At 38.7% G+C, this 23,753-nt stretch overlaps 1 protein-coding gene across 1 annotated transcript in view; it reads left to right on the top strand.

Moving 5' to 3' along the window:
* mcu (mitochondrial calcium uniporter) overlaps positions 1–19,871 on the top strand; it is a 69,369-nt gene extending 49,498 nt beyond the window's left edge. Inside the window, exons 3-6 of the mRNA XM_038307357.1 lie at positions 13,491–13,554; positions 15,141–15,311; positions 19,382–19,486; positions 19,577–19,871. Of these exons, the coding sequence (XP_038163285.1) occupies positions 13,491–13,554; positions 15,141–15,311; positions 19,382–19,486; positions 19,577–19,746 (510 nt within the window). The 3' untranslated portion in view covers positions 19,747–19,871. The remainder of the gene's footprint in view (positions 1–13,490; positions 13,555–15,140; positions 15,312–19,381; positions 19,487–19,576) is intronic.
* Positions 19,872–23,753: the final 3,882 nt, after the last annotated feature.

A 23,753-nucleotide genomic window follows, 5' to 3' on the forward strand; every position in this document is an offset into this window, starting at 1 on the left:
TGCACAATAAACCCCAGTCAAAATAAAAACCATCTTTATGAGTTTCTTTTGGTAGAGTTTTATCTGCCAGGTTTTTAGTGATCAGGGGGTAACTAGAGGGGATCGCACACATCTCTATTTCTCCAGTCAAATACTGTTCCTAATAAACCTGCTTGTAAAGGGGTTGCTCCCTAGCCAGTAGAGATATGTCCCATTGCTGGCCACTTTATTAGGTACACCTTTCATAATTTAACACATATATTTCAATTACCCATATGGTAGCAACTCAAATCATTTAGCATCATATAGTAGAAGAAATTTGATTTTTATGTAGCATGGCTGTTGGCTCCAGATGGGTTAATGTAAGTGTTTCAGATACAGCTGCCCTGCTGGGATTTTCATGCCCAACAGTCTCTCAGGTGCACAGTAAAAAGCACAAATCAGTCGAGTCCACTGTCCCCTATGGGAGCATTTTTGAGTTTTAGATGCTGTTATTTTCCTCATTTCACGGTCAGTGGGTGGATATCTGAAGTGGAAAATCCCATGTCCATGTTGATACTCCTCGCTGATATCTGATATCTGTTAACTCAGTTTTCATATTATTGTCTTTTTTTCATTTTGTTGAGAGATAAAGCTGTTGAAGTTGTTGTACCACAGAAATAGGTTTTTGAGAAACGGTATAGTAAAAAAGAAAAAATATCTGAATAAAATTCAGAATTTCCTATAAATGCACATTAAATGGATCCAGTTATAGGAGAAAGTTTTCATTCAGTGTCGACAATTATCTCTAAGGAGAGTGAATCGTTGGCTGCCTTTACACATAAAGAAAAATAGAATGCTGACCGTTCAATAAAACAACAGAAAACAAAACAAGTTGTTGTTCACAGATTAATTCACAAAACCAGCCGGACCGTTATGAACACTCCAAAGCAATATCTGAAGTTTTACAACTGAAATAAAAACTGAGAAATATCTTGGAAGCTATATATATCTGATAATAACAAAGAACTACATTAATAACAGCAATATGATGAAGGTTTAATTGAAAACCAAAACAAATTATAGATTTACTTTTCCATTTCCATAACAGAAGGTTGTATAAAATTGTACCTGAAAATGACTGTCAATAAATAACAGCATAATTAAAAGGGACATTTTCCTTTTCAGAAAACATGTATGTTACGTTGTTTATGTTGTATTTGAGGATTTTGCTTCCTACCTCGCATGGTTAACGGTTTGATCTTGAAATCCATGTTTAGCTGGAAGAATTAGTAACTAACAATAGACTATGGTTGACATCGTGTTAATGCAGTTAGTAAACATGATTCATATCAACCTTTTTTTTGGTAACTAAAATGGATAACCATGAATTTATATGGTGTTTTATAGTGTCTTTATTAGTTTTTAAGAGATTTGGGTTTTACGGTTTGTGTTAAAAGTTTTTACCATTTCCCCCTCTCCACCATGTACGAAAAAATGGTGGAGAGGGGGAATCCTTTGGTAGAATTTCCAGCAATTAAATATAACAGCCTTTTTCAGGCAAATATATTTAAACGGTAAAGGTTTTAACCAAATTTTTGCTGATCTTAAGGCAGCACAGAAACCTAAAATAAAAACCCTTTTACTACCTTGCTCCATTTTCTATGTCAAGCTTTCTCATTTCGAACTGGATTACCTGTTTGCAGTACTTCAGAGATATCCAAGGTTATCTCACTTTCTTAATTATTTAATTAATTCCCTTTTTTTTTCTTTTTGTTTTTCTTTCATGAACTCAACCAGTTACTGCACATTGGTGATATCTTGATCAAGTAACTACCCATAAAATGGCTGTTTAAGTTCCTAGTTTTTGAACTTTTGATCTTAAACTTGAAACCAGTCACTAAAGCTTCTGTTTGTATTTAAAGTGAGAACTGGGTTGTGGGATTAGCTTCATAATTGAAGTGTCTGCTTTTTAGCTGCTGGTTCCAAAACTATTTGTTTTCATTAGTTGTTGAGCATCGTCAGCACTATTGTAGCTTTGTAGCTAATCCTCTTGCGATAAGTTAAAGATTAATGGTTTATTAGATTTAAATTTGATTAAATCATTTTATTCTAATAAATCATTTAATGTTACCATTGTCCACCAGACGACACAGCTGTGCTTAAGTTGAACTTCACAGATATTTGCAAGACAGGTTATGCTAGAATGCAGGTATGCAAGCGCAGGAAAAGGAATCGATCCAGAATCCATTCCGAGATTATTTACACTCTTTAATGGTGAAAATCCAGCAGAAGACACTTTATGTGGTTCAGTTTGTAAATCTAAATACTCAGTAAACTCCTTATGTCATCACCTAAATAGCGCCCATTTTGCCGTGCTGCATAGCGGAGCAGCGACAGTTTCTGTTCTGTACACAGAGGGCATTTGTAAAAAAATAAAAAAAGACATGCTAGCAATAAGGTAGCTTAGAGTTAATGCCTTTCATAAAGCCAAGTTGTATCTTTCACCTAAAAGAAACTAAAACTCCCTTTTTAAAATTGTTTCTAACAGCAAAGTCTCTCCCACCACTGAATGCTGGATCACACTAAAATCATCAGCTTTAGATCACAGCTTGCTTCCACTTCATTAAAACATCTTTTAATGGTAGTTATACATCACTGTACTTTGGAAATCATGAGTTTTTCACATGTTATTTATTTTCTTTTCTTTTAGTTTTGTTATATGTAAGGTTTAATCAGGTGCATTTATTACAGCTGACACAACAAATTGTTAAAATACCATGATGTAAATTTTTTTTTAATTCAGCATATTCTAAAAAGATGTATCACATCATGTTGTGGAAAAATTCCCATTGATACAGGAGAAAATGCAGATTTTTAAGAAAATTGCTGCTTATCGATTATCAGTCGGTTGATTAATAAGATCAATCAGCTTTAGTCAGATTAATCTAACAATAACTTGCATGCCTAATAGCAATGTAAGATAATAACTTGTTTCAATCAATTTCATGCATTTACCTCCAGAAGGAAGATATTCTCTAATAAATGATCGGAAGTTTAACTAAAACATGTATTCTATATATTTTTTCTCCATGTGAGACATATTGGATATTGAAATTGGACCTTAGTAAAGTAACAACGTAATGCACGTCAAAACTTTATTTACCTTCATCATAATGTTTTTACATAGCTGTAAATTTTATACATGTATTTCTTTATTTAATAAGTCAAATTTTTATGAAGAATAGGTTACAAAGCCGTAACAAATTTCTTAATCTATACTGCATTCAGCAGTATAGATCATAGATTTATAATATATATAGAAGTGGAATAGTTTTGACATCCTTGCGGCTGTGGCTGAATTGATCCTGTTAGGGTCACCAGGGAGGTCTGGATTGATGGGTTTATAATGAATGTAAGAGGAGGATTTGCATATAATTGGCTTCAGTACATGTCTACACATACCAGTGAGGTCACGTTTCATTTAGGAAGAAAGGGATTATTGGAAGCAAAAATTGACAAGAGAGTGAGGTGGCCTGCTTTAGACTGAAAATGTTGTTTGTGAAATTAACACTGAAGCAAGCAGCTAGTGCCATCTGGTGTGCAAGCTTTCAAACAGGTCCCCACTGTGCCTGCAGATTGACCACACACATGAACACACCTAATAAAGGCATTGTGTGTAAATAAGTGCCCATTACTTATGCAAACACCATTTTCCATATTTAACCTGCGCCTATTTCAGAGGTGATCCAGGGTGTGCTGCTGCTTGGCTCGATCCAATCTTTGCAGAGCACCAAGGCACACAGCTGCCGGTCTTCTAATCACACGTGTTTAAACCTGCACTGCTTATTAATAATGCATCATATTCTAGTGTTGTTTGTCCCAATGAGCAGTGTGTGTATATGTGTTTTGAGGGAATGGGTATTAAACTGCAACAGGCCCATATATTGAGGACCAGATTCATCCACCGTTGAGATCTTATCCCATAGATTAGACGTGCTGGGAGCCGGAATTAATTAATGAAGGCATGTATTGCAATGCTGTAAAAGATTAAGCAGGAATTATTTATATCTTGCTGCGATGGGGTTCGGGTTTCTGATGGCTTCATTTGGGCGAAGTTGTTTTCAAGTCTGCATTGCAGTGGAGCGAGCAGATTAGTGGGTGCTTTCACAGGGCATGGCATGCTCTGTCACGGTTTCTCTCACAGCGTGCGAGTGGAGATTACTTAGTGGCATGGCTTTCAAAGAACGACACAGACCATGTTAATGGCTTTTACAATGGAAACAACGCAATCTGCAGAAAGGACAGCAATCTCTCTTGTTACATAAGCTCATCACCATTGAGGTGGTAGAAGCAACGCTGAGTGTGTTACACTTTTCTCTTTGAGGAAGCCTGTGTGGCTACCTTGATTTGGTCCTTGCTTCTCTGTCTGTGTTTGAGTAGTGTGCAGGCAATTTATGTATCTGGAGGTGGCACAGGTGTGCTGTTAATCTACAGAGAAAATATGGTAATCCATGCTCTATAAAATATGAAAGGATTTTACAAACTAGAACAGTTTATTGAGCGATCCTAAAGAGAATCCAAAACAGCTTTGGTCTCTATTTAAGATGAAATCAGTTATCTAGCATTATAAGTGATTTCGACAAAGACTATGTTCCAACAAATGTTGATTTCGTTTACATTTATGATACAAGAGCTTCAATATTAGTAAATGGTGAGTTGGGGATAAACTATTGAGAACCTTTAAGGTATTGTGGAGGATGCTTTAAAAGACCTGCCCTCTCCACTTTGAGAAAACTGCGTTTGCAAGAGCATGCGCGAACACATTTCTCTTCATGCACGCCCTGTTTAAAATGTGCTGTTCTCACAGCTCATACATTCTCATAGCCTGCGCCATCTTTGTTATTAGTCGCCGCTGTTGGGTAGAGACAGCGGGCCGCTGTGACAGGAAATCCCATAGTACTTTGCGAGGAGAGCTCTCTGTGCAAAGCATGCAGGGATAAATCTGCCTCTTCTGAGGCCTTTATTTTTTATTATCATACAATTCGTAGACATTTTCTCTTACGACCCTTGGCCATTTTCAAAGAACCGCTGTGAGAAAGGTGAGCTTAAATGACTGTCTGAAACTGTAGCTCACCACACATATAGCCTGAAAGTGTGCATGCACAGAAAAATATAGCTAACTCAATGAGGGGAAGGAAACAGACTGCTTAAATACACAGGAGAAGATGATTGAGGGCAGGTGTGTTCAATCAGGCTGGCTTGGGTAGTGCAGGCAGCAGTGGTGGAGCAAAACAAAGATGCCATCTCACAAAATATTACTTATTACGATTCCTGAAGTGGTAAAAAATGAATAAGTCACATTTTGCTGGCAAATATTGTTTACTGGAGTCTTATAGCCACACTTTTTTTGCTGAAAGACTAAAAGCAGAACTTAGATAAACTTATTTAATTTTTCCCTGTCTTTTTGTAAATTTCCCATTGCTTTATGATTCTCCCTCAATGTTTACATTATATTAGGATGAGTTTGAAGTAGGACTGAATCAATTAATTGGATTAATCATGAGTAACCGATTTTTAAATAATTGTCAACTAATTTAGTAATTGATTAATTGTTAAATATAGAGACGCATGTCTTTAGCTGACAGAGAAACCCATTTAGAGCAGCAATTTTACCAAAATTGTAAAAAAAAAAAAAAAAGAAAATATGTAAAAATATTGCATTTAAGATGAAAAACATTGTCAATATGCTCTATCCAGAACTCCTCAAGTGGAAAAGGTTTAGTTTCCCATGGTTTAATTTCGTAAATGGGTTTCGTGAATCTTCTTTAAGGAACCTTTTGCTATCGATTAAGCAAAAGAATAATCAACAGATTAATCAATTTACAAAATGATCATTAGTTGCAACCCTAGTATGAACACCTATTCATGGGGGAGTCATGAAACTGATCCCTATAATGAGTTAAATGCAGAGGACAAATGTAGTCCAAGTTGAGATTAAGTTGATATTAATAAGGAATACTGTTGCATTTTAATATCATAACATGTCTTCAACCCTTAATTGGTCCCTTTAATTTTCCTGCTTGGGCATGGACTGCTTTGGGGGTGCCCGTTAAATATGTTCCGTCTTTCAAATGCCTTCTTCAGGTTTGAGAAATATTTAATTTTATCCTCCAAATTTTATTTTTAATGGATCTTTACTGGTGACAGCTCAGCGCTGCATATTGGCGCAGAGACAAAGACAGTTGTGTAGTTTAGAGGCACTCACCCTCAAGGGCGCCATGTAGTGGGAGTTGCATCAGCAGTGCTATTTCTCACCATTGCTGTTGCTTCAGCACTTACACAGATGCAACATAGAAGCTCTGCTTGACACATATTATTTAGCTGGAGTTAAAAGGATGGAATGGAAAAAGGGAAGGCTTCTAAACTGCAATGTCATTATGTGTTGAGATCCTGCCCTAGAAACACTGCTAGAACAAAGAAAGGTCATTGCTGTCTTACTACATCAGCCAGCAACAGGTTTAATATGAACTATCAGCTCATATAGCTTAGGGAAAAACCCCGTCACAATGTCTAGAAATGAATAATGATGGATAATGCTGCTCAGGATGGTGAATTAAAACAGAGTTCTTATAGTCAGTAAAGACTAAGATGGAGTTCTTCATCCACATACCTTCCTGTGTAAATCTTCACAATAAAATAAGGAAGAATCTGTTACTTACTTAAAAAAAGGCACCTTAAATATTCTTGTAGATAAATACGGAAAATTTGAAATATAGCTAAAGAATTTATGTATTTCTTGCCTTTACTTGGTAAAATAAGAGACTCTGTAGACTCTTAAAGGTATATTGGAGGGTGTTCTTTTTCCGGGTGGATCATCAAAATAAGTTCTCCTAATTGTCAATCATTCTGGTGATATGTCTACGTAAGGCACTCCTAGGTGCTCGTCTCTATTTTCATGTACCGGTGGTGAGTCTGACATAGTGGAAAAATTTTGCGTTTAATAGGAGTTCCCTATCAGGAGCGGGTACAGGGTTGTGCATGTGCTTTTTTTGGCAGCGAGGAGGGCAGGTCTTTCAAAAAATTCTTGAAAATCCTCCACTATACCTTTAATTAACACTCCATGTTATGTAAACCACCATTCAAAATGTTGGTTGATCTTAATAATTTAGGAATTTTTTTTTTTATAAGAAAGTGGATATTGGATATTAACTAGCAAATATATGTGGGACACGTTGAAGATTTAGTTTTCAGGTTTACCTCATAACCACACAGAATAAATAGGCTATGGATCATTAAAAAACTCAAAAAATTAATGTTGGAGAACTGTATAAAAAATAAAAATAAATAAATAAATAAATATATCCATTTCATGTAATCACAAGACATGGCTGCTGAATGCACCAGAGATGTCGAATAGACAAGGCACCCATTGTGTGCTACAGGGTGAGAGAAATAAACATTAAAACCGGGCCAAGATATCAGCCCAACTGATAGCTGATCTTATTTCTGGGGCGACAGTGGAGTAGGATGAAGGAGTCAGACCTGCGATCAGAGGGTCACATGTTCCAACCACAGATCCGTCCATCTCAGGCAGCTGCAACCAAAACATAGTTTGCCACCATTGGTTTGTAACTGACTGAATGTAACGTAAAGGGCTTTGGAGTCCCTTGACTGGAAAAGGTGCTGAATATATAAAAGTACAGGTCATTTAGCATATTTGGTACACATTATATCATCGTACAGTATATATTTGCTCTGAACAGGATGAGTGCATGTTCTCATATTAGAGAATTTTTCAGTATTAGATTATGGTAGTACAACTTTAAAAAGAAAATACTTACCTTGGAAAAAAGTTATGAAATATGTAAGCCTCTAAGGGTGCTGTCTATGACAGCAGACCAAATGGTAAAGCAATCATAGTCAACCTGTTTGAAATACATTCTTAACATTTTATATTAAAAAATAGCTGAAAACATTAAAAGCAGAGTTGAAAATAAGGAAGTAAAACTCTAAAAAAAATACTAGGAAATCACAGAAGGAACTTATTAGATTTACTAAGGGGTTGAAACTGAGATGGCTGTTTCCCTTCAGCTCGACAGCAACCCTAAACCTACAGTCAGAGCTAATAAGCAAAGGTTTAGATCAACTTTGTTGGGACATGAAGCAAGGCGGCTCTCTACATCATCCCATAATCCTTGGTAACCTAAACATTTCTAGTATATAGCATAAAAAAGCATCATATAAAAAGCTGGTGTTGTTTCTTTTCCTCAAATTTGATCAGACTTTTGTTTTTTTCATGGCTGTGCCGGAAGAGGAGGAAACTAATAATTCTTGCAAATATCCCCACATGCATAATCGCGGCTGAAATGAGAACAAGAACGCGATAATGTTGTGAGTTCACACAACAAATGGAAACGGTTTCACATACAGTAGGGGAGGTCTTGTGAAGCAGCCAGAGCTGCAGCTCTTTCTCTCTGTGAGATTGTGTGTCAGCAGTGTTCCTTTATAGTCTGTCTGCAGCCTAATGGCACATTTTAGTGTATGAAGGAGGAGATTGATCTTCGCTGCAGATCACTGTCAGGCCTCTAGTTCTTCTGCTGTAAAAGAGCCTTTTCTCTCCTGATGACAATTTTCATTCTTTTTGTTGGTGTGGGTATTCATGCACATTTCGTGCATTGAAATGAACATTTCTGAATCCACTTTTACATAAATTAAGTGGTCGGCAGGTTAAAGCGCAATGCAGATGAGTTTTGATGAAAGAGCAATAAAGGGAACATCAGGGTTAAGTGTGAGTTATTCAGGGATGCAGGGAAAGGGGTGAAAAAGAGGACCAACTCCCCCCTTTGAAAGTCAAGGGATTCCTTTACTGCAGTGATCAGCAGCATCCCTCTTCCTCCCTCCCGCTACCTCCCCTCTCCTTGCTGCCCTGCCTCATCTCCTTCGTGCTGCGGGGTACAGTATGAGCACCACATGGTTAGAAACGTAAGTGCACTCGTGACTCACACCTCTCTACTCCAGCCTCCATTTATCCCCTGCTTCTCCATTTATCCTAACACTTTCTCTCCTCCTCCTCTTGCTGCTTTAACGCCTCCTTCTTTCCTCCGGCTCATCCCTCCATCATCTCCACTGAAGGCTTTTCCTTTGCTTTGCCGTCGGTCACTTGACAGCGTGACATTGATTCCAAGGTTGCTTTGCTATCGACTGCTGCCTCTCCGTTAAATATTTCAGGCATCGTTTCAATGGCCACGTGTCGAGGGAGGGGGAGGTCCTCCCCAGCCGCTCCCCAACCACGGCTGACAAACAGCCCGGCGAACAGACGGGGCGGGCACACGTGTGCTTTCACGCCTGCTGCACTCACACACAGCAACATGTCACTCGACAGACATGCGGTCCGGCTGTGTTTGCATACGTTTATGACGTTTCTATGTAGAGTCAGGGTTTCCTGGAAGCTTTGATGGGGATGTTGCAAGTGTTAACAGTAAAATCTTCAAACAACAGATCATGATAAATGAGAAAAGTGAAACTGGACTGCTCTCTGCAGCTGGTGCAGTTATTCCAGACTGGCCAAAAGCTATTTCTCAGCATGTCATCCGATCAGCAGGCTAATCACGATTTGGGCTTGGTGCTGTGGGTTGGCAATGGGTATTATTTACAATACTAACACACACAGTGGAAAGCCACCGTGGAGTGGTGGCATTTACTTTTGCTTCTATTGACTTTCTGCCTTTTCTCCCTTGCTAAGGGAAGAAAAAAAGTAGACGCCTCTGCAGCTGGTCAGGTCTGCTGTGTTGCATTGCTGATGCTCGCCCTGCAGCTTTCTCTGCCTGAGTGACGTTTTGGCTGTAGATAATCAGTCGTTATGTGGGACTCACCTGTAGTTCACTAGCTATGACTGTTTGGATTTATGAGCTGCAGACTGGTTAGCAGAAAGGTTACCGGATCAAAAATTAGGGCAGTCAAAAAAGGATTTAAACTGTTTAACTGACTACTTAATTCTTAAAACATTAGGATACACCCTTTTGTATTAAGGCTTTTATGATAGCAATTAATTTAGTATATTAATTCAGGAGAATTTATATGAAACGCCGACCAATCGGTTTGGCTGGATTTAAACTCACAGTGCTTCTGTTTTTCGTCACGTCATTAATGAACTCCTGTGAACCAATGCCACCGGCAGCCATGCATGCCCAGGCTATTAAGCTACCTCCACCATGCTTTACAGATGATGTGATATGCTTTGGATAATGACCTAATCCCCAGCTGTTCCATATTTTCTTCTTTCCTTTATTCTGTTTAATCTTGGTTTCATCTTTCCATAGAATGTTCTTCCTTGACTGAGGTTTTTTTAGCATAGTGTAATCCAGGGTTCACCAACCTTTTTATGAATAGGGCCTACTTCATGGGTACCGAGTCACAGGATCGGCTACTAATATTGACCTATGACCTGGAGGAGTCAGCGTTCACCTAAACTTCATAGATAATAAACATATTTCTTGTGTTTCCTTACATTTCTAATTTGCCTCTAGATATTGTCATTTTGAAATCCCTGTAAATGCTTATATGTTTAAAATTATTGATATGATGAAACGCTCTATAAATGATAAAACATAACAGCAGCAGCAAAAAATAACAGTCAAACTTAGTCCACTGGTAAGTTGTTCTGTTTTCAAAAGATGCTGAGGGCACCCCATGTGGTCCTTGAGGGCCCCTTGGTGCCCGCGGGCATCACGTTGGTGACCCCGGGTGTAATCTAACCTTTTTATTCTGGAGGCTCATGAGTGACTTGCATCATGTAGTGAGCCCTGTATTTACTTTTAATGCAGTTTTCTTTTTATGGGAGATTTGGGTATTGATACTTCTACTGTTCCCTTCTGGACAGATTGGTTCACTCGAGCAGCTGTAAAAGGGTTTCTTTTCACCATAGAAATGATTCTTCAGTCATCCCCCAATATTGTCTTCTATGGGTTTCTAGGTCTGAGAAATTCACCAGTGCTTTCTCTTTTTTTAAAGTTGTATTAAACTGTCACTCCTGTGGTTGTAGCAATTTCTCTGTGGGCTTTTTCTGTTTTAGCTTAGGGGTGGCTTGTTTCTGAATAGAAAGCTCCTATGACTGGATATTTTCTTCACACAAAATCTTTCAAATATGAGCACCATACCTCAAATCAACACCAGGCCTTTTATCTGCTTGACTAGGATTTGCCAAATCCTTCCCATAACAAAGCCTCTGATTTTATGTCCAAGTTTTGTCCCTTTATAAACACGGTGGCACCTGTTTAGGAACTGAAACTCCTGAGACCTTCATCTTATTTTAGCTTGGATACCCTAAAATTAAAACTAAGGTCTGGACTTTATGTCCACGATTTTTGTATTGCTATAACTTCAATATGTTTCAGTAAATGTGTAAAATAAATATTGGTGTTCAAACATGTATGGACCTAACTGTATTTTTCTATAGAATAAATGATGCTGATTGTTTTATAATAGCCCACATCAGTCTAACTAATGCTGTTTTTTTATTTTATTTATTTATTCTTTTCTTTTCTTTTTTGGGGGGCACATTTTTGAAGCTGATATTTCTTTTTCTTCCTCCATGGAAACATGTCAAATGTAGCATAAGTCTGGATATAAACAACAACAACAAACAAAAAAAAACATGCCCTTGACATGATCTCAAGGCATGTCTACTGAATGCACTAAAGAATCAGTAAATTCCTGTATCCCCATCTGCTGATGTGAATATCAGCCAATAGTTCCGACTGGCCTGTCTATCAGTTTACCTCGAATACTTTCCTTCTATCTAATTATTCCTCAAATGTGTGAATCCATCCATTTTCTGCCCTTTCACTTTGTCCAACTATCAGTCTTGCCTTTTTTAAATCCTTAAATAAATTGTTCACTTTTGAATGACTATTTTCATTCTAATTATCTTTATAGAATAACAGAAATTTCTGAAAATGCATAAATTTGTAATAAATGAGCAGAAACCCATGTCTTTTTAAGTTGGTTAGGTAAGTTAACGGGATGATGGGTTTGGTTCAAGTTAAGTTTCTATGAGAAATGACCTACAGTGTAACAAAGACCTTACTTTGCCGGTCAAGAAATATATATTTTTACCTTCAAAGGTTTTTGTATGATTTGTTGATGAAGTAAAACAGTCTGTGAGGGAGAAACAGTCTGTGTTTCAGTTGGATTCTGGGTGTTTCGGTTGGATTCTGGGTTTACCAGCTGTCCCACTGCAGGGACTCTCCCTTACTGGTGTTTACTAAGATATTTTTACTCTTTGTGGTCATAAAGGTGAAGCCCTGAAAGCCCTAAGTGGCTGCTGCTGTGGTTCCCCTTGATGGGGGACTCCATGCATGTTGTAAATCTAACATAACTACTCAGCTATTCTGCTGTTACAGTTACTTAACACTGGGAGCAGGAGAGATGGAGCTCTGCTTGGAGGCATGGCCTTCAAGATGTGCTCTGATCTGCTTAAATGATGGGTTAATGAGTGCTACTTATCATTAGGAGCAGTTTGACCGGAACTCAAATGTGCATATAACTTTAATCAGTAAGGTTTTGATTCTCTTTAGTCGTTGGCCTCTGATTTTATGGTGCCTTCATTTCTACAAACAAGGAGTTCTGACTTTCATTGCTCGCCCAAGGCTTGCCCCAAGATTGGTGACCAGCCTGTTTTACTTTTTTTTCTTCGAACATCTGCAATACAGCTTTAAGGGGAACTCTTATTGGACTGTGTATAAAAACAACAGGGCTTCCCCCAATCTCCTCATGTCTTCCTCTCTGGTCTGCAACCAAAGCACATTATTTGTGTTGAACGTTTTCTTTTTTTTTTCCATGCTGCATTTTAGTGGTGATTTCTGCTGCAGTAATTACATGAGAAGCCGAAAGCTCAGTGTGTTTTTTCATTATGCATGACTCTGTACAGTACTCGTTTGATGAAGAAGCTGCAGTTGGATCCATTAATCTTCCTTCCTTGGGTGGGGCTCTGGTCTGAAACAAACTAGATGTTATTTTGGAAAATCATACCCAGACATTGGGTTTATTAAAGTGGTAACATGTTAACAGAGTTTATTCACTCTGGAATGTTAAAAAAAAAAAAGACGCAAGAGGAAGAAAACATTTAGCATTCATCCGTTCATCCGTTTTTCTCGTCCATGTCTCCCTTTATTCCACCACTCCTTTCTCCACCTGTGCATCCATTTGTTTTTTTCCACTTATTTATTCAGCCAGCTGTCCGCCCAACTCTGCCCCTTTGTCCCTCTCCCCATCCATTCATCCAGTCCTCCCTCACTTTGTCCATCTTTTCATCCCTGTGTCTTTAAAGTTGTTTATCATTCCATGACTGGTCCCATTTGTATGTCCATCTGGCTTTTTATCCATCCATCCATCCATCCATCCATCCATCCATCCATCCATCCATCCATCCATCCATCCATCCATCCATCCATCCATCCATCCATACTTTTGCTCACCCACCAATCTAACAGTTTGTTCTCTCTCTCTCTCTCTACCACTTGTGCTTGCAGGTCTGGAAGGGCGCCCCCTCATGGCATGGCCAGAGACTGTTTTGCTCCTCCACTACCCCAGGCGGTGAGCTCTCCGTTTGAATCCATTTCCCCTTGCATACAATGCAACATATTTGGTTTATTGTTAACCATTTGAGACATATGATGGAATTCCCTTTAAACAAAAACTCCCTCTAATTACCTTTTGCTTCGGAGACAAATGAGAAAGCTGACCAAAGAAAAGCTGTGCCTTAATCAGCCAGCAGAATCTTATTTGGAGTAAGCAGGCAGTTAGCAACCAGCGGGTTATTAATTTTGCAATTTTTGCTCTCAGGGAGTACCTTTTTGGTTGACGGGTAGAAAAGATGAGCCAGCAGCACTGCAGAGCAGGAGGATTTGATTTTAAATAGAGCTTAAATAGCTTTGGGATTACAACATAAAGGAGCCCAAGATCCCCTGACACTACAAACAGCGGGTTTGTGATGGAAGGATAAAGGAGGACAAAGGGGAATAGGTGCAATAGTGAAGCTACTTTGCCTACACTTTCACAGTTCCTCTGCAAGAAAGTGAAATGAAATGTCTGTGCCTGTGAGCGCTTATTCAAAAGAGAGGATCTACTGGAAGGCAGCTGCCAGCTGATGATCCTTCACCTCAGCGCGAGTTTGAGCAGCGATGTGCTGATTCACTGCAGCAGCCTGGACCCTCTCCACACTAGGCTCACAGCCCTCTGGGTTGATTCATGGATCTGTCATTAGAGACCATTCAGTGTGTTAAAGCTGCAGTCTGTAACATTGAGGAGAGAGCAGACTTCGACTGAAAATTTGAAGAAAAACAGGTTTCACTCCACTCCCCCACCCTCTCTGCTTCACTCATGCCCCACCTCCAAGCTCCACCCTCTCACAGCATCTGCGCGGCTACCGCATGCGACCAGAAGGGGGGAGGCGGGATTCAGCGTGTGTGAGCTGTGATTGACACTCCATCAGACGCTCCTCTGGCTGTGATTGGTTGTTTTGACTGGTCCCGAATTATTCTTTCCAGATTGAAATACAGGCAGTAGGCGGTACCAATTGAAGCAGTTTTTTTCACAGGTTACATATCACATGTACTGCTGTCTGGGCATAGGGACAGTTTTAGCCAATATGACAAAAAAGTGATTTTTAAAAACTTACAGACTTCAGCTTTAATGGTACAAGCTGCGCAGGGTCTTTATAACCACAGTTTGGTTATGGACCAGTCGGGCTGTATTATAGGGATAATTACTATGCACGGAGAGGCTTCTGGGGAACTGTTTGGACAAAATTAACCGTTCTTACAGCACTCTTTAAAGCAGCATGTACAGACAAAACTAACAGCAGGCAAAATCCAAATAATTGAACTTGGAAATGGAGTTTTGGGACCATTTGGCCTCCGTCTTCCTTTTATCCTTTTCGCTGCTGAGAAAGTCTGTCTGAGAATGACTGGTTAGTGATGCCTACCTACCTAGATGGCATTTTGATCGTCTGTCTTTCCACATTAGCATTATCCAGGGAGATAAAACCTTTTCTATGGGAATAGAAACTATGTGTAGTTAATGTCAAAAAACTGTGCGCAAATCTCTGGAAAGCAGTATTTGTGTGTTGATGCTGAACCCCTGAGTTTCTCTGCTGTTTCTCTTTCTTGTTACCCCCTCAGACGTGACAGTGGTGTACCAGAACGGTCTACCTGTGATATCGGTTAATTTGCCGTCCAGACGAGAGCGCTGTCAGTTCACCCTAAAGCCTCTCAGCGACTGCGTGGGAGTTTTCCTGCAGCAGCTCCAGGCGGAGGACCGAGGCATCGACCGTGTAGCCATCTACTCCATGGGTAAGGATACGAACGCACACTGGATTATGTCTAGCCAGGTAAAAGACATGGAACAGATTTTAACAAATAGTAATGTTTAATCTTTTTTTAATTTATCTAAGGGGAATAATAAGTGATATAATTGTCTGTAGGCTCTAAAAATGACCTATTTTAGTTACTTAGGAAAATAATTAATAAAAGTTTTAATAGCATGAATAAAACTCTTAAATAATAACAGCATTTCTATTAACATTGAATAATGAACCTTTTTCAGTTTTAAAGTGGAACAGGCTTTCTCAATAAAAACATATGCAATTTAAATAAGTTTGCAAATAAATAAAGATAAATAATCCAAGTATAATACAGTTTGACAATATTATAAGGTTTTCTTGGGTATTCTTTTCATTTGCAATCTTGTATTCTTATGAAAATCAAAAATAAACATAAAAAAATATGCAAACATCACTTTTCTTTAGTATCAGTGCCATGCCAAATTAGTAGTGTGACTGACACCCCTTCAAAGAACAGATTTCATGCACTACCATGTGTAAACAGAGGGACACCCTAGTAGCTGGTATCTCCCTCTCTACATTACCTTCAGCTGTCTAGCAGTTTCTCATATGGCTTTAAAGAAGGTTTGCTGTTGTGCAATTTTACCAGAAGATTATGAATATAATAAATGACTAGAACTGAAGGTTTAGTAAATTAATATGTCATTCAAATCAAGGGTGGAACTAATTAATTATTGTTAGTTAAATAATTAGAACTGACATCTGCTTACTCACCAAAGTTCTTTTGTCTTTTACCTGAGTTTGGACTTCTGGAGCGGCTGTTGAAATCCAGTTATCTTTTACCAATTTAGCAGTTTCTGCTATGATTATTGGCAGAGTTAATAACAATCAACAAAAAAACTCTCTGTTTCTTCAAGTTTCAACCAAAAAAGTTATTATGCAGAAATACTGGAAGATGACCACAGGTTAAAATATCGGTACCTTTAATGGTTAATAATCCCTACTACAGTATTACTATATCTGACAACTATGTAAATGCTGCACACTACTGAAATTAAGCACCAAGTAAATGAAAAGTTAATAAAAGGGAGAAAAGGGGGATATAAGAGTCATTTCAAAGAGTACAAGTCTAAAGTTTTTAGGCTTGGTGATTAATGCATTTAAGGTGCCCTTTAAAATAGGAGCAGATAAATGTGAAGAACAACTGATCCACAGATCTTAACTGCAATCAAAAAGTGAAGGTTAATATAGTTTTACAGTGAAAATGAACAATGACCCGGAAATACATTAAAATGTAGCAACACTGGAACAAAAAACGGCTATCTTAGATGACACCAGGAGACCGGCTACGTGGCGGACCATTAGAACCATAAGTTACAAAATGGCTGCCTTCATGTATAATTGCTGTTTGGCTGTGACACCACTCTGGAGAGAAACATGAGCTGTGCTACTGCCATCAGCACCTTTGTTTATAGATGTTGGAGATCGGTCTGTTTTTCCAGTGTAGTCCTGTTTCTCTGACTGTGACAGACTGGATGTGCTCTCTTCATCCTCTGACATGGGAGCTGGCTCGGAGCTCATCTGCCTGGCTTTGTGTTTCCTGGACAGGGCCAACTTTTAAAGTTGCTTTTTGTATCTCTGCTTCTGTCTCCTCGGCCTCGGCAGATGGCTGCTCGCACTGAGTCTGGTTCTGCTGGAGGTTTCTTTCTGCTAAAATTGAGTTTTTCCTCCCCACTGTCGCTACAAGCAGTGCTGGGCAAGCTACTTGTCCAGTGTAGTGAGCTAAGCTATCAGCTACTCAACAATAAATTAAGCTTCACTACACAAAAGCTACCACCTAAAGAATTATAGCAAGCTAAGTTACACTAATGTGTTAAAAGTAGCTTAACTACATCAGAAGCTACTTAACGTTGTACCAACCTAATGTCAATTCAAAATGAGTCTGATGCACTGGTTAAAATATTTATTAAAGATCAGCCAATGACATAACACAGTGTAAACATTGCTTTATGATCAGCATATTAAAATAAAAACTAAAGTAATTACTAGTAGACAAACTAGTAAACAATCTGCTGTTATTAGAACCAAATTAAAGGTACTGTGTAGTGTTCTACACATCGAGACATGGCTATGAGTTTGCATTCAATGGACATCTTTAGGGAAAACAAAACCCTACAAAAGACCTCAATTAAACAGTTGATTCAAGTAACAAACAAAACTGTTTACAAAAGAAGGTGAAAAAATAAAGAAGCTAATTAAGAGATATACATATATATATATATATATATATATATATATATATATATATATATATATATATATATATATATATATATATATGTCTCACCATATAATTTAATTTCTACCTACATATTTATTCATTGTATTTTTGGAGGCAATTAATTGAATGCTTATTTATTTATTTATTGAGCATTTATTTATTTATGTATTTATTTTATATACGGTAGAGCTGTTCCTCCATAAAAAATCTTATCTGTGCACAGCCTAAAAACAGATTTATGTAAACATCCTGTCAGGTAAACTAGGCCATGAAAATACAATATGGAAGTTTCACTACAGCTCTCTAATTAGAGTATCTTAGTGGCACATAGATATGGGAGAATTATCCTGCCATAATGCAAGAGCACATCATTTCAATTTGAGAAAAGAATTTCATCTTCTTGTTCTCAAAACTTATAATGCTCACAGTCAAAACATGCGCTCTCTCTCAAATATTTTCTCTTCTCTCTTTGTTTCTTCTCTCAGATTTAATCCTTCTTGCACAGATATTTTCTCCTCTCGCTTGCCTCCTTCTCTTCGCGCACAAACCGCGCTCTGTTACGCTCGCAAATCCATAGGCTCTGCTTGCGGATTTGTTTTGCTCTCTCAGACTGCAGTTGGATCGTTGCCTAGCAACCTTTCCAGCCAATAGAACGACAGCCTGGGAAAGGGTGCGCTTGTTTAACCCTACTGAGTGTGCCTGTGCTACTACGCCACTTATAGGAGCGTCAGCTGAAACTGCTATTTACAGTAGCTTGTGGCTGATTGTTGTTTCAAAATAGAAAACCTGGTTTCATTTCTTAGTTTTGCCCTGGATTTTGTAGCGTTTGTGGACGCTACGTCGCTACTTGATCAAAACAATAACGTCGCTACAGGAAAGTTACTTGATAAATAAAGCAGCGACGCTACGGTCAAGCTACTGGAAAATGTAGTTAAACTAATAGCTTCGCTACATGTAGCGGCGCTACTGCCCATCACTGTGTATACCTGACCAAAATGAGGTAGCTTGATGCTAACAATGCTAGCCTATCCAACTGCAGCACCCTATCTTTTTAGACAAATTGAAGAAAAAAAAAAAACACACAGTGCCGATCGTTCAGTCAGAGCTGGGCAATTAATTGCATTTACAATCAAATTGCAATTTATTAAAAAGCAATTTTTTAAATTGCAGAGGCACTCAATTTTAGTCCCATTAAATTTAGCAAGATTAAAGGGCGAGAGTCGTAGTTACCACACGAATCCATATATGCAAGTAGAAGTAAGCACCTTTTCGCACAAAGGTTACACTAAAATCCTGCAACAATGGACTCCTTTCAAGCAATCATTTAAAAACTGAAAGCGTGCAAAGGAAAAATGAATTATAATTGAAAAATAATTTTAATTTGGACTTTTGGCAATATTGTTTAGCCCTAGTCTTCTTCCATGATGATAAACATGTAACGGCCCTCATAGGAAGTAACGTGTCTCCTTATCTCCCACAACAGTTTGTATTTCATTTTATGTCAACAGTAGGAACAATCTCACCCTTTGATGACATTTTGGGGTTATTGGAGATTGCTTTTAGTATTATTTGGTCTGCTTGGCCAAACTGACCAGGGCTCAGATCTCAGCATGGTGATCTCTCCAGATGATCTGTACCTGTGCCCAGATTTTAGCTATATTGACTATGTTTAGTTTAATTTAAATGTATATAAAGCATCTATATCTCCAGATATGTTATACAAATGAATACTAATAATTTCCCTCTCTCATCTAAGCTCTATTTCTCCCTAAATTTATATTTCTTTTCTCTCCCTGCAGATGGAGCAAGGATCGCCTCCTCTACAGGCATAGACATCCTTCTGCTGGATGATTTTAAGCTCCTCATCAATGACACCACGCATATCGTGCGACCACCAAGGAGAGGTTGGTACCAGCAGAGAGAAATACGGGTTTGTTTGAGTTGATTCTTCTGATTTTCGACAAAAAACTGTTCTTATGTGTTTGTTTGAGCAGAGATCCTGCCCCACGAGGAAGCTGAGAGGCTAAATGACGTCAAATTTCTGGTGCAGCAGCTCTACACCACTCTGCGCATCGAGGAGCACCAGCTTAGTAAAGAGCGGGAGCTGATTGGACGACTGGAGGACCTCAACTCTCAGCTCCGCCCCCTAGAGAAGGTTCAGTAGAAGCTTTTTGACAGTCAGTGTCGGTGACCCACTAAATGCTGCGAGTTATAGGAATGCCAGTTGATATATTAATTTGTGGAGATGAGTGAGCTGGGTTAAGCTGGGTTTGTTGTTGTTCTGTTATCTGTAAGCTGAAAATTAATTTGTGACTTAAACAAAACAGCCAATCTCTTGATAATTAAGCTTCAAGCCAGCACAGAAAATTAAAAGAATCATTGCATAATTTAATTGTTTTCCATTTGACTCCCCATTGATATTGTTTGGAGTGGAAAAGTCTTGCCGTAAAAAAAACAAAACAAAACAAAAAAAAAACTACTTATTTTTAAATAACTTGAGGCAAGCTAAAGGTTTTGACTGTCACCATAATTTCATGGAAATCTACATATTTTTAAAACCACTTTGTACTTGTTAAATAAGACAGCAGAAATTAATGAAAAGAAGAAAACTATTTGTATGGAAGTCCAGTTGTGCCACAATTAAAATACTTGGGGCATTGAATAAGTAATGCCCCTGACCCACTTCCAATTGTTTGATCGAGATGAAATGTTGCATGTGCAATTATTTACAGTATATCTCTATAGCTTAACTTACAGCTCTGAACTAATTGGGGTTTCTGAGTTACAGGTGTTTGAACTGAGTTAAGAGATTAATGGAGCCTGTTGAGTGTCAAGCAGTGACACTCCGGTTTTTGTATTTGAAAGGATGCACACCACTGGAAACTTTTATTAAAATGAAAGTAACTTATGTTGATGATGTCCCATATGGCCTTACAAAGCCATACCAAAACCGTATCAATGCTCGTCACTCAACAGACTCCATTGGAGACTTGATTCAGTTCAAACACCGGTATAATCAGAAACCACAATTAGTTCAGAGCTTTAATTTGGCACCTAATCTGTAGAGATTGCACATGTGAAAGTTCAGCTAGATCAAACAACTAGAAGTTGGTCAGGGGCATTACTTATTGAACGTCCCTCGTACAAGTTAATGTTAATGGAATACATTTATATAGACCTTTTCTTGGCACAACAACCACTCAAAGTGGATTACACCAGATCAGATTTACATAATGGTATTTGAAAAAAAAGGGAGAAAATATAAAAAAATATATATGTATTTTTTTTTACATTTGGTTGCACTTGGGGGTAAGTTAGTTCATAGTTATTCAAAAGGTTTTGTCTGAAATGGGCTGAATGTGCAGGTTAGCAAAATACAATGTTAGTGTCTGTTTAACTGATTTCGTGGTGGTCTGCAACTGGGAAACCTTCATGTAATAAAATGAATAAAACATGTAGGAATTTTAAATAGATAAATCACATTTAAATAATACATTTTATAATTTTTATTATTATTAGATTTTCATGTCCCAAATTTCCATTTTTGCTGCATATTACTATTTCTTTAGAGATTATATTTATTTAAAGGTACACTATGCAACCGGTGTTGATTTTCCAGCGAGACTCCCCCCAGAGGGCGAAAGTAAAAGTGCACTGTCGTAAATATGCACAGCTGTTCTCCTGGTTTCTCCGTCAAGCCAGGCGCGGTTGTTTTGAGCTTAGCAGACAGGCGAACGCAACGAATGACTAATGCTGCGTTCACACCGCAGCTGGCGCGACAGAAGCAGCGAGTTTACATGCAAAGTCAATGGTTGACGCGTGTCAAGGCGCAGCAAAAGGTCCCGCGGCGCGTTTTGAACAGCAGGCCCAGCGCGTCTGAGCAGCTGAAGCAGGGAGAGAGACACAGCGCTGATGATCAGAGGCTATGATCTCTCCTCTTAAACAGTTTATTGACGCCTAAATTAACTTAAAATGCAGAAATCTGCCGGCAGAATATGCAGTTTGGATTATTTAGATCAAAAACACCTACCAGCTACCGCGGTGAACCGCGAGGAGGTGACCTGGCCAGAGGCTGCTGATGAAGGGGTTCCTTCTGTCGGCGCACCGCTGGTATGTGGGGGTCTGAGCGGCTCTGACAGAAAAAATATTGAAGGCAGGATAATAATCTGAATGAACTGACGGCACTGATTACGTTTTCAGGTGTATTTTCTCATTTAAACACATATTAAAACTACTTTATTCCAAATGATCACAGCAAATATAGCTGCAAGGCAGAGAAAGGATAGTGAAGCTCCGCCCAACGCGCGTCAGACACACTTTTGCACCGCACAGCCAGAGCAGCAAAGCTGCTTCAGCCGCGTGTCAGAACTAACTGGTTCAAGCAGCAAAAATGAAGCAGCAGACACGATTTTGCTGCTTTTGCTGCGTGAACGTAGCATAACTGCACAAGGATCTTCTTCTTCTTCTTCTTATGGGATTTTATGGCGGTTGGCAGACTTGTGAATTGTGCATTACCGCCACCAACTGATATGGAGTAAAGCAAGATAACAGGAAACGATTCACCCCCCCCCCAAAAAAAAAAAAAAAAAAAAAAAAAAAAAAAAAAAAAAAAAAAAAAAAAAAACCTGTGTAACTTAAACCAACATAATACTAAATCACATTTGCCCATATAATTTTAATTTACTCTAGGTCATCTTAACTCTGCCAGTTTCTGATGGTCCCATCGGTCCTCCCATCATACTTCCAACCATCTCCCAGTTCAAATCTTTAATGTCCAGATATTTTTCTGCAGCCTTCACTATTATTTTGATTTTTTCCGTTTTTTTTGTTGTCTGTGCAGTACAATTAATTACTTCTACCATGAAAAGAACAAAATTTGTCTTTTTAACAATAAGTGAGTCTTCATTAATTTTTGGAGATTTCTCTAGAGGTTTGGAATTTGCTGTGTGTTGAACTGTAGGTTTGGGTTTTTCTGACTGAGATGGGATCCTTTTTGCAGCTTCAGCGTAGGTTATTCCGAGCTCAAATTTCATTTTTTTAATTTCCTCAGACCTTTTGCTTGCTTCACAGCCGCGATAGGCAGCAGTATGTTCTCCACCACAATTACAGCATTTTATTTTAGCTTCTTTTCCACATTTTCCGTACTCATGTTCTCCTGCACACCTTCCACACCTCTGTTTCCCTTTACAAACTGCTGCAACGTGACCGAATTTTTGGCATTTGAAACATCTCAATGGTGGAGGATTGTAGATTTTGACATTATAGCTTATGTAACCGATGAATACTTTGCTTGGTAATTGCTCTTCTTCGAATTTAATTAGCACAGATAAACTGTCAGATCTTTCTCCGTTTCTTGTTGTTTTTAACCGTTTTACTTCTTTTACTTTTGCACCGCTTATGTTTTCCAGAATCTCTTTTTCAGAAATTTTTAGAGGAACTCCTCCAATGACTCCCCTGCTGATCTTTTTGTTCTCCATTAGGCTGCACTGAACTCTTATCCCGTCAATTTTGTTGATACGTATTGCTTTGCCTTGCTGGGCGCTGTCTCTGCAGTTAATTAGCAGGTCTCCACTGTACAGAATTCTGGCACCTTTGACTTCTCCGACAAGTTTATTGATGGTTTTTGTTAAGTGAACCGGATTCCAATTTGTAAAAGAGTCTGCCTGATTAACGACTTTGAATATGACTTTGAATTCATTTTGTTGTGCTGTGGAATGTATGGAATGATCATCACTGGATTGTTCTGAACTAGATTCCCCTTGAACTGATCTCTGTTTTTTCCGCTTTTTCTCATTTTTTGATGTTGCTATTTTCCAACCTTCATTGTCACTATTTCCCTCTTCCATCCCACAAGAATCGCTTCCTGTTTCCTCACTACTCACGGCCCAAGACATTTCTCCATAAGCAGCTTCAAAACACGCGCCATGCACCAAACGACCATCCACCGAGCCTCAAACACTTCTTGTGTCAACGTGGCTTCCCTTCCACCATCTTCCTAAGCTCCCGTCACGTCGAAGATCCCTGCACAAGGATCGCCACTGTGCTAGCAACGAGAATGCTTTTAACTGGGGGGTGTAGCAGTTCTCGGCCGTAAAGCAAGACTGACTCTAACGAGACTTCTGAGCCTGTGGGTGCGGGTCGGTGCTCCTGCAATTGCAAGTGCAGTATTTC

This window comes from Cyprinodon tularosa, unplaced genomic scaffold (genome assembly GCF_016077235.1).
Source record: "Cyprinodon tularosa strain WSP-4 unplaced genomic scaffold, ASM1607723v1 ctg116, whole genome shotgun sequence".
Lineage (NCBI taxonomy): Eukaryota > Metazoa > Chordata > Actinopteri > Cyprinodontiformes > Cyprinodontidae > Cyprinodon > Cyprinodon tularosa.